Consider the following 10,976-nt stretch of genomic DNA (forward strand, 5'->3'; position numbering starts at 1 on the left):
TCAAAGCCACTATCCCCAAATTCATCTGAACCTGAAACGTGGGCTTCCTTACTTTTTCCCCTTGAAAATTTCTCAAACAATTTGAGAAAGGTCTTCTTTCCTCAGAAGCTAGCTCTCCGAATGGCTTCTTTGGGCCACTATCCTAAACTTCACTTAGTCTTGGCCCAAGAATGGTCTTGGGTGGATTCCAAATCCCCTGAAATAGTAAGTGGAGTGTTGTATGTATTAGCCTGTATACAGTCTTCTGGGAGAGGAGGTCCAAAGTTTACTAAAAGCACCAACTTTCTTAATCTTCACCAAGCTCTCTAGCACCAGTGCAGTGTGGAATGAAAGAGCCTTCTCTACATCTTAGTCTGTAGTTGTCTTAGTGAAATTTGGAATAAAGTAGTATGTCTTCAATACAAACATACTGTGCTCCTTGTAGCACTGACTCTGTTCACTTGTGATTTTTTAAGGAGATTGATAAATAGTATGGTAAAGAACTGAGTGTACCTTTTTATATTCCTTCAGCAACACCAATATTTGTTTCTACTTATGTACTTACCTGTTTCTTCTTTCCTGTTTTCCTTCAAGCCAAGAATAATTAATGCAGAATAATAGTAAAAACTCTTAAGTTTATCAGTATCGTGTTTGTCCACCATCATTTGAGAATTTCCCTGTTTCCTTATCATGAGCTTTTTAAAAAGACTTCCTGCTTGTGTCTGGCATGGAATGTTTATAAGTTCGAGTTTTTTTTTAAGTATACACCACATTGTTCTGAAAAATATTTGCAAAAGCTTTTAAACTACGTAGAAGACAATGTGGATAAAAATAAAGTGAGAGAGCTGGTCATTTCCCGCTTCATCATGTTTATCCGCTTTCTGCTCTGCCCACCTTGGTCTTGGTGACGCAGCCTCCCTCTGTACCCCATGTCCTCTGGAATGCGCCCGCAGCCTCATCTGGTTCACCAGTGGCTCTCACTCTGTCTCCTGCCTGAAACCTGACTTACCCCGGGCACTTGCTTCTCCTGCAGCCCTCTCAAGAATGCTGTCGCTTCTTCCCACATTCCCTGGACTGTACTGTCACTTCCCACTTCCCCTCTCAGACCGTGACCCCTTTCTGGACACTCTTCCTCTGTTTTGCTGCCATCTCCCTGCCTGCTCTATCCCTCCTCATTTTAGTACCTGGCTCATGGTTATCCACTTTGGCCCAAATCCTACCGCTGTCCTTGTGTGGAGAATCCATCCAGCTTCTGGGTTCCTTCGCCTCCTCAGATCCAGTGACATTCGCCTCACTTCACTTCCGTGACCCACACTTCGGGCTTCACCCTGAACATTTCTCCACCACTGAAATGTGAACTCGTACTTTTTCACTAACACCTTGTGTTTCTGCACATCCCTTTCTCAGTTATTCCAACTGCATCCGTTACTTGATAAGCTCTTTTAATCTTTACTTTCTTCTCTATTCAGTTTTCATTTCCAATCATCACTTCAGCTACTCTCTTGCCAACATCCTCAAAAGCTGTGACTTGCTGTCCTTTCATTGGGTCCCCTGGAAAACCCCAGCCCTGATGAGCCCAGGTTTGCACTTCAATGAGCTGTGCCCTCAGATTGGGTTGGCACCACTGCAAGTCCACTCTCTTTCACCTCGCCTGGGCTCTCAGGGCTGTCAGAAGGGGAGAAGACTGCTGTTGACTAGACACTGAAGAACCAGCAGTCAAAGCATCCCTTATCCTTTATTTACTTCACTGAGTAGGAGGGGTTCTTGATGAGATTTAATTCCAGGGTAGTTAAAAGCAGTGACTTGGTCCAGGAACAGGACTCCTGGTCCCTGTCTGTGTGTGTTTAGTGAGGAAAATTTAGGAAACTAAATTCAATATACATACAGTATTGACCTATGAAAACATAATTACCAACAGTGAAAATCTTGGTCTTTCAGCCCTACTTTCTTGAGAACTTTGAGACCACAAGGTTGTGAGAAGTTAGTGAAGAACTTTTGGAAGGAAACAGTTACTGGTTTCATGTATATTTTTAGTGATTAAATGAAAAAAATACCAGTTTATAGAACTGAAGATCTAAAATAATAGCTGATACTTCTTTTTTTTCCCCCAACAAGACATTGTTTATTAATCAGAAGAGCAGCAAGGATAATTCTGCTTTAGATTAAAAGCTGCATTTCAAGGGCCCAAGTTCAGGCTTCCCTGGTGGTTCAGTGGTAAAGAATCCACTTGCCAATGCAGGGAATGTAGGTTCGATCCCTGGTCTGGGAAGATCCCATGTGCCACGGAGCAGCTAAGCCCCTGCACCACAACTACTGAGCCTGTGCTCTAGATTCTAGGAACTGCAGCTACTGAGCCCATGCTCTAGAGCCTGTGCTCCACGGCAAGGGAAGCCACCACAGTGAGAAGCCTGTGCACCGCAACTAGAGAATAGCCCTCACTCACTGCAACTAGAGAAAAGCCCACACAAAGCAATGAAAACCCAGCATAGCCATAAATAAACAAATATGTATATATATAAAAGGTCCAAGTTCTGTTTCCAGGTTCTCTAATAGGAGTGATGAGGCTAGTACCTATTGCCATCTACTTTGTAGAAGTCGCAACTTCTACAGAGAGCTGTTACATGCTTTGTCTGATTTGATCTTCACCAAAACTCATGAGATCAGAGCTTCCAGCAATCACATTCCCAATTTGAAGAATTTGGAAACTAGGACTCTGAGTATAGTGACTCCAAGTCACATGCTGAAGGCGTGCGTAGGACTATAACTCAACCGACTGCTCTTAAAAATCCTTCCCATCCTTCTATTTCTACTTGAGAAACCATATATTCTGTATGTTAAGGATGCAGACTCTTCACATGACTTGGATTGAGACCCCAGCACACCTACTTGCTAGGTATCAGACCTCAGGGAAGTTACTTACATCTTCAGTTTGCTCATTTGTAAAGTGGATTAAATGATAGGACTTAACTCATAGGGTTGTGGTGAGGATTAAGAGTTAATACATGCAAAATGCTTTAATGCATTTCTAATGTGTTCCTTATGAACACTCAATAAGCTTTATTTTTTTTTAAGCTTTACTATTAATAGTATAAGGTAATTTAACATGGAAGCTTTCGTGCTTACAAGGAAGTGAGTAAAATTATAGCTAAGACACTTCTAGAAAGCATTAGTCTGGCCCACTCTGTGGTTAGGACTATGAGTTGCTTGGAGCCCCGAAGGTCCTTCAGCAGCCCTGCTCTGCGAGGTAAGTGCAAGGAGCTGTGCTCTGCACTCACAAGTGGCTTTCCTTCTCTGCTGTGTTCAGTTCCATCATCTGTATCACGTTGTACTTTACAAAGCACTTTCACATAAACTTCTCATGAGTCCTTATTGTTCCTGTGAGATTGTACTCTCTGCTGCTGCTAAGTCGCTGCAATTGTGTCCGACTCTGTGTGACCCCATAGACGACAGCCCACCAGGATTGGTAGGAATTTTATATGAAGTTTGGGACTGAAAGCCAGGGGGCCAGGGTTTTGAACCCCCACCTCTACCTTCTGTTTACTCAGGCTGAAGTTTAGGATACAAGCTGCTTCAGCAGTGAGAGCTATCCAGCCTTATTGTTACTGAGTGAAACACAGATGTTTAGTAAATTTGCAAAACTGTTTTAAATAATTCAAAATATGTATTAAATAATTTAATATGATTTAAAAATTAAATATATTCCAGAGGAACTAAATCAATAATTTCTAATGATTGATAACATAATATATTCAAAACCAATCCTCACAAGGGATTAAGAGGTATAAATTATTATACATGTAATAAATAAGTTACAAGGATATACTGTACAGCACAGAGAATATAACCAATATTTTATAATAACTTTAAATGGAATATAATCTATAAAAATCTGAAACACTATGTTATATACCTAACACTAATATAATATTGTAAATCAGCTATATTCAATTTTTTTAAAAAGACCTAAAGCTAGTCAATGTGAAGTGCAGAAGAGTAATATGTACATAGCTTTCACTGAACTGTTTCATCCACAGCAGGTTGGTCAGGTAACAGATAAGCTGCTGCTGTAACAGATAACAGTCTCAACAGCTTAACATGATAAAGATGTATTTCCTCCTCACTCTCAAGATAATTCTAAAACAAGGTTCTTTCCAACTAGTGGCTCTACCATTCTCTTGGACAAGGGTCAGCAAACTTTTTCTGTAAAATGCTAAACAGTAAATGTTTTAGGCTTTGGGGGCCTTACGTTCTCTACTGCAACTACTCAACTCTGCTGTTGAGGACGAGTATAGCCACAGACCATATAAAAACAAATCACTGTGATTGATTCCAGTAACACTTTATTTATGGACACTGAAATTTGAATTTGATATCATTTTCAGGTGTCACAAAATATTCTTACTATTTAATTTTCGACTGTTTAAAACGTAAAACCATTCTTAGCTCACAGGCAGTACAAAAGCAGGCAGTGGGCTGGATGTGACCTGCAGGCCAACACCTGCTCTAGGGTCTCCTCCGGGTCCTCAGAGTTGATCTCTGCATCCTCTGTACCCAGGTGGTGATGAAGGATCTTGTAGGAGATTTTAGGGGCCAGTTGTGCTCCCACACCACCCTTCCCCCATTTCCTTGACCAGAATTAGTTACAGGCCCTACTGGGATATAAGAGGTCTAGAAAGTACAGCCTCCTATATGCCCAAGAAGAAAATGAAATGGTGTGGGGAAGAAACGGCAACATATTTGCCATCAAATAATTTTTCTATATTTTCCATTCTTCTTGCCTTTCTTTAAAATATTTCTCACTTTCCTTTTCCCTTCCCCAGCCAGGTGGTTCATCATTTCATACTGTTTCAGTATGACCTTTCTTTAAATATTTCTTCAAATATTTCTTCTTTATCTTGAAGCTTTTCTTGACTCATCTAACCAAAAATAATATCTTTCCTTTGAAGCACCAAAGAACTTCTCTCATCATTTACCTTACCTTACATGGTGAATACTTGTGAACTTTTCTTCTTCCCATCGCTAGGTTATAAGATCCTTAAGGGTTGTGTTAGTGTTAGTCGCTCAGTTGTGTCCAACTCTTTGCAACCCCATGGACTGCAGGCCACCAGGGTCCTCTGTCCATGGAATTCTCTAGGCAAGAATACTGGAATGGGTGACCATATCCTTCTCCAAGGGATCTTCCCAACCCAGGGATTGAACCCTGGTCTCCTGCATTGCAGGCAGATTCTTTAACATCTGAACCATCACGGAAGCCCTGAGGGTTGGTACTACACCGATTTTGAATTACAGTTTTCTTGAAATGAAACTCATATGTGATGAAATTGACCCATTTAAAGAGTACAATTCAACATAAAATGGTGCAGCTGCTATGAAAAACAGTATGGCAGTTCCTTCAAAAATTAAAAATAAAATTATCATACAATCCAACAATTCCACTTCTGGGCATATCCAAAAGAACTGAAAGCAAGAACTCAAACAGATATTTGTCCACTCATGTACATAGCAGAATTATTCCCAATAGTGGCATAATGGCAACCCAAATGTCCATTGACAGATGAATGGACAAACAAAATGTGCTACATATATATATATATATATATATATATATATATATTCAAAGGGATAATATTCAGCCTTAAAAGGTGGGGAATTCTGACACATACTACATGAATAAACCTGAGGCTCCTCTGCTAAGTGAAATGAGCTAGTCACAAAAGGACAAATACTATTTGATTCCACTTATATGAGGTATCTAGAGTACTCACAATTATAGAGTATAGAATGATGATTGCCAGGGAGAGAAATGGGGAGTTCTGGTTTAATGAGCACAGTTTCAGTTACAGGATGGGAAGAGTTCTAGAGATAGATGGTGCGAGATGGTGCTGGTTACACAGCTTTGTGAATGTGCTTAATGCCACTGAACTGTACACATAAAAATGGTTATGATGTTAAGTTTTATGGTATATGTATCTTATCATAAAACGTTTTTAAGATACATAGTAACAATGTCACCAAAAAAGGAGCACACTTAAGTTGTTTTTAGATATTTGTAAAGTTGTCCAACCATTGCCACAATTTTATTTTACTTTTTTAGACTTAAAAAAAATTTTTTTTTTAGTTTTTTGGCTGTGCCCCACGGCCTGTGGGATCTTAGTTCCCCAACCAGGAATTGAACCCATGCCCCCTGCATCGGAAGTGTGCAGTCTTAACCACTGGATTGCCACGGAAGTATGCCACAAACAATTTTAGAACCTTTTCATCACCCTAAAAAGAAAACCTGTACCCATTAGCAGTCATTCCTCATTGCCCTTCCTCCCAGCTCCTGGCAACTACTAATCAATTTTCTGTCTCTATTGATTTCCCTATTGTGAACATTTCATACAAATGGAATCATATAACATGTAACTTTTTGTGTCCAACTTTAACTTAGCATAATGTTTTTCAAGGCCCATCCACACTATCGGATGTATCATTTACTTTTACAGCTGAGTGATTTTTCCAAAGGAGAGATATATTGTCCATGCATGCTCAGTCGTATGCAATTTTTTTGGACCCTATGGACTGTAGCCCTCCAGGCTCCTCTGTCCATGGGATTCTCCAGGCAAGAATACTGCAGTGGGTTGTCATGCCCTTCTCCATGGGCGTCTTCCTGACCTAGGGGTCCAACCTGTGTCTCCTGCCTTTGCAGGTGGATTCTTTACCACTGAAACCACCTGAGTAGCCCCAGAAAGAGATGCTGCTGCTGCTAAGTCGCTTCAGTCGTGTCCGACTCTGTGCGACCCCATAGACAGCAGCCCACCAGGCTCCTCTGTCCCTGGGATTCTCCAGGCAAGAACACTGGAGTGAGTTGCCATTTCCTTCTCCAATGCATGAAAGTGAAAAGTGAAAGTGAAGTCGCTCAATCGCGTCCAACTCTTAGCGACCCCATGGACTGCAGCCTACCAGGCTCCTCCATCCATGGGATTTTCCAGGCAAGAGTACTGGAGTGGGGTGCCATTGCCTTCCCCGGAAAGAGATGCTACCTTTTGTTTATTCGTGTTGATGGACATTTGGCTTGCTTCTTCTTTTTAATTTAATGTTACTTATTTGGCTGCGCCTGGTCTTAGTTGCAGCACGCAGGATCTTCTAACTTTGTTGAGGTATGTGAGGATGTGAACTCTTAATTGCAGCATGTGGGATCTGAGAAGGGTTCAAACCCAGGCCCCCTGCACTGGGAGCATGGAGTCTTAGTCACTGGACCACCAGGGGCGTCCCTGGCTTATTTCTTTTTTCTGGCTATTTTGAATAATGCTACTATGAACATTTGTCTATAAGTTTTATGTGGACGTATGTCTCCATTTCTCTTGAATTATGTATATAACCACCTACTTACCTACTCATATGGTAACTCCATGTTAAACATTTTGAGGAACCTCCAACTTGTCTTCTACAGCAACAGCACCATTTTACAATTTGCCATAGTGAATCAATTTCTCCATTTTCTCACCAGAACTTGTTATTATCTGTCTTTTTAATTATGGCTATCCTAGTGGGTATGAAGTGGTAGTTCACTGGAATTTTTGTCTATATTTCCAAAATGACTGGTGGTGTTAGGCATCTCTGTATATGCTTATTGGCCATTTGTATATCTTCTTTGGAGAAATGTTTATTAGATCCTTTGCCTAATTTTAAATTCAGTTGTCTTTTTACTGTTGAGTTCAAGTTCTTTATATATTCTGATACAAGTACCTTGTCTGATATATGATTTGAAGACATTTTTTTCCCATCCTGTGGGGTTTTTTTCACTTTCTTTTTTGTGTCCTTTGAAACACAGAAGTTTTTAATTTTAACGATGTTCAATTTATCCGTTTTTTTCCCTTTGACTGCTTGTGTTATTGATGTCATTTCTAAGAAATCATTGCCTAATCCAAGGTCATGAAGATTTCCTCATAAGAGTTTTATAGTTTTAGCTCTTGCTTTGGTGTTTGATCATTTTAAGTTAATTTTTATGTATGGTGTGAAGTAGAAGTTCAACATCGTTCTTTTATGTGTGAATATCCAGTTGTCCCAGCACCGTTTGTTGAAAAAGTCTATTCTTTCCCCATTGGATTATATTGGCACCCTTGTTAAAAATTGATTTTCCATACGTGTGTGAATTTATTTCCAGACTCAGTTCTATCTCGTTGATCTATGTGTCTGTCCTTTATGCCACTATCACACTGTCTTGAATACTGTAGATTTGTCAAAAGTTTTGAAATTGGGAAGAATGTATCTTAAAACTTTGTTCTTTCTTTTTCTATACTGTTTTGGCTATTCTGCATTTCTTGTATTTCTATATGAGTTTTAGAATCAGCTTGTTAATTTCTGCACAATACCAGTTGGACTTTTGATAGTTATTGCACTGAATCTGCAGATTTACTTGGGTAGTATTGCCATCTTAACAATATTGTCTTCTGATCCACGAACATGGATCTTTCAATTTATTTAGGTTTTCTTTCATTTCTTTCAGTAATGTTCTTTGGTTTCTCATGTGCAAGTCTTAAAGTTCTTCCTCAAATTTATTCTGAAGTATTTTATTCTTTTTAATGCTATTAAAAGTGGAATTGTTTTCTTAATTTCATACTTAGATTGTTTATTATAGAAATACAATTGATTTTTATATATTGATCTTGCACCCTACAATCTTGCTGAACTTGTTTACTATTTCGAATAGTGTGTGTGTGTGAATCCTTTTTATTGTTTTACCCCCTGGAGCACTTAATACAGTTCCTAACATTAACTAGTATTCAATCTACCTGTAGTCCTTGAGTTGCTATCTCTGAATGCCACGTTTCCACAGAAACCTTCCATTCACTGAATTATTTCCCATTTTCCAATACCATTGACTCATTCTTCTCTTTCACGCTTATCTGCAGGCTTAGGAACAATGGGCCGAGGCATTGTCATTTCTTTTGCAAAGGCCCAGATCCCTGTGATTGCCGTAGAATCAGACAAGAAGCAGCTAGAGACTGCAAGCAAGATAATAACCTCCATCTTGGAAAAAGAAGCATCCAAAATGCAGCAGAGTGGGCACCCTTGGTCAGGACCAAAACCCAGGTTAACTACATCTATGAAAGAGCTCAGTGGTGTAGATTTAGTCATTGAAGCAGTTTATGAGGACATGAACTTGAAGAAGCATGTCTTTGCTGAACTATCAGCTGTGTGCAAGCCAGAAGCACTTTTATGCACCAACACTTCAGCCCTGGACATTGATGAGATTGCTTCTTCCAGTGACCGTCCTCACTTGGTCATTGGCACCCACTTCTTCTCACCAGCTCATGTCATGAAGTTGTTAGAGGTTATTCCCAGCCGATTCTCTTCCCCCACCACCATTGCCACGGTTATGAATTTATCAAAAAAGATTAAGAAGATTGGAGTAGTTGTAGGCAATTGTTTTGGATTTGTTGGGAATCGAATGCTGAGGTCTTATTATGATCAGACATACTTCTTATTAGAAGAAGGCAGTAAACCAGAGGAGATAGATGAGGTGCTGGAAGAGTTTGGTTTCAAAATGGGACCTTTTAGAGTGTCTGATCTTGCTGGGTTGGATATAGGTTGGAAATCCCGCAAAGGGCAAGGTCTTACTGGACCTACATTGCCTCCAGGAAGTTCTGCCCGGAAGCGAGGCGGCCGGAGATATTGCCCAATTCCTGATATGCTGTGTGAGTCAGGACGGTTTGGTCAGAAGACAGGTAAGGGTTGGTACCTTTATGATAAACCCCTGGGGAGGATTCACAAACCTGATCCCTGGCTTTCCCAATTTCTGGCACAGTACAGGGAAACGTATCACATCAAACCACGTATCATTAGCCGGGATGAGATCCTCGAGCGCTGCCTATATTCACTCATCAATGAGGCATTTCGCATCTTGGGAGAAGGGATGGCGGCTATCCCAGAGCACATTGATGTTATCTATTTACACGGGTTTGGATGGCCAAGGCACAGGGGTGGGCCCATGTTCTATGCTTCCACAGTTGGGTTGCCCACAGTGCTAGAGAAGTTGCAGAAATACCACAGGCAGAATCCTGATATTCCCCAACTAGAGCCTTGTGACTATCTTAAAAAACTGGCTTCCCAGGGAAACCTTCCTCTGGAAGAGTGGCAAAGCTTGGCAGGACCCCCCAGCAGTAAACTGTGATTCAGCCTTTCAGGTTTTGCCTTACCTGCTGGCATCAGGTAACACTCACTGAAATTCATAGAAACTAATCCAAAGAGATCCAAAGTAAGAGTGCTCTGAAATACAAAATGAAAGGAATAATCAGTTGGCTAAAACCCCTCTTTGGATCTTCTGTCTGATGATTCTAATGGGTCAAATCTTCAGGAATGTGCTTCTTATGCCAGGGATCTGTCTGTATCAGATAAATGATTTCAGTTGCAGTGAATAAACTTGTGTTAACATTGTAATAGCTAAGGAGAGAGGCTCAGGAATAAGTTGAGGTCCCCAGTTCCTTGATCATGTGAGAAATATGTCATCAATTATTAATTGATAAATGCATAAATTCATGTTGAGTCTTTCATCCTCACACATGTGGCAGTGATAGGAAATCTTATGGACCCTTCATTCAACAGATCCTCATTGTTCATCCCTAAGCATCTTGCACAACACTTAACAGGCCTAAAACCTGGAGGGGCAAGGAAGCCTGTGATAAAGCCTTCAGTTCAGAGTCTCAGAGGTAGAGCGGAGATGGTTGGCAGGGTAGGGTCCGCAGTAGGGGTCTCTATGCGTGAGCTTGGAAAGCTGCCCAGGGGGAGGCCAGGGGCAAAGTTTCAATGGCAGAAGGGTGTTGAAATTCAGGCAAAACACAGTTGGGAGTTAGTGAGGAAACCACATACTTCAGACCAGAATGGGGAGTGAAAGGAGCTTAGAAAGTGACACTCAATATTAGCATTTCTGTCCAAGGCCCATATGTACAGTTGTCCTTGCTGCTTGCAAGAGGCTCAGTAATGTCTGATGATGATTTCCTCAAGACCACTAGATG

The 10,976-nt window shown here is 40.7% G+C and overlaps 1 protein-coding gene across 1 annotated transcript in view; it reads left to right on the forward strand.

The window, feature by feature from the left end:
- EHHADH (enoyl-CoA hydratase and 3-hydroxyacyl CoA dehydrogenase) overlaps positions 1–10,666 on the forward strand; it is a 53,342-nt gene extending 42,676 nt beyond the window's left edge. Inside the window, 1 exon segment of the mRNA NM_001075780.2 lies at positions 8,874–10,666. Within this exon segment, the coding sequence (NP_001069248.2) occupies positions 8,874–10,135 (1,262 nt within the window). The 3' untranslated portion in view covers positions 10,136–10,666.
- Positions 10,667–10,976: the final 310 nt, after the last annotated feature.

The sequence above is a fragment of the Bos taurus genome, chromosome 1 (genome assembly GCF_002263795.3).
Source record: "Bos taurus isolate L1 Dominette 01449 registration number 42190680 breed Hereford chromosome 1, ARS-UCD2.0, whole genome shotgun sequence".
In the NCBI taxonomy this organism is placed as follows: domain Eukaryota; kingdom Metazoa; phylum Chordata; class Mammalia; order Artiodactyla; family Bovidae; genus Bos; species Bos taurus.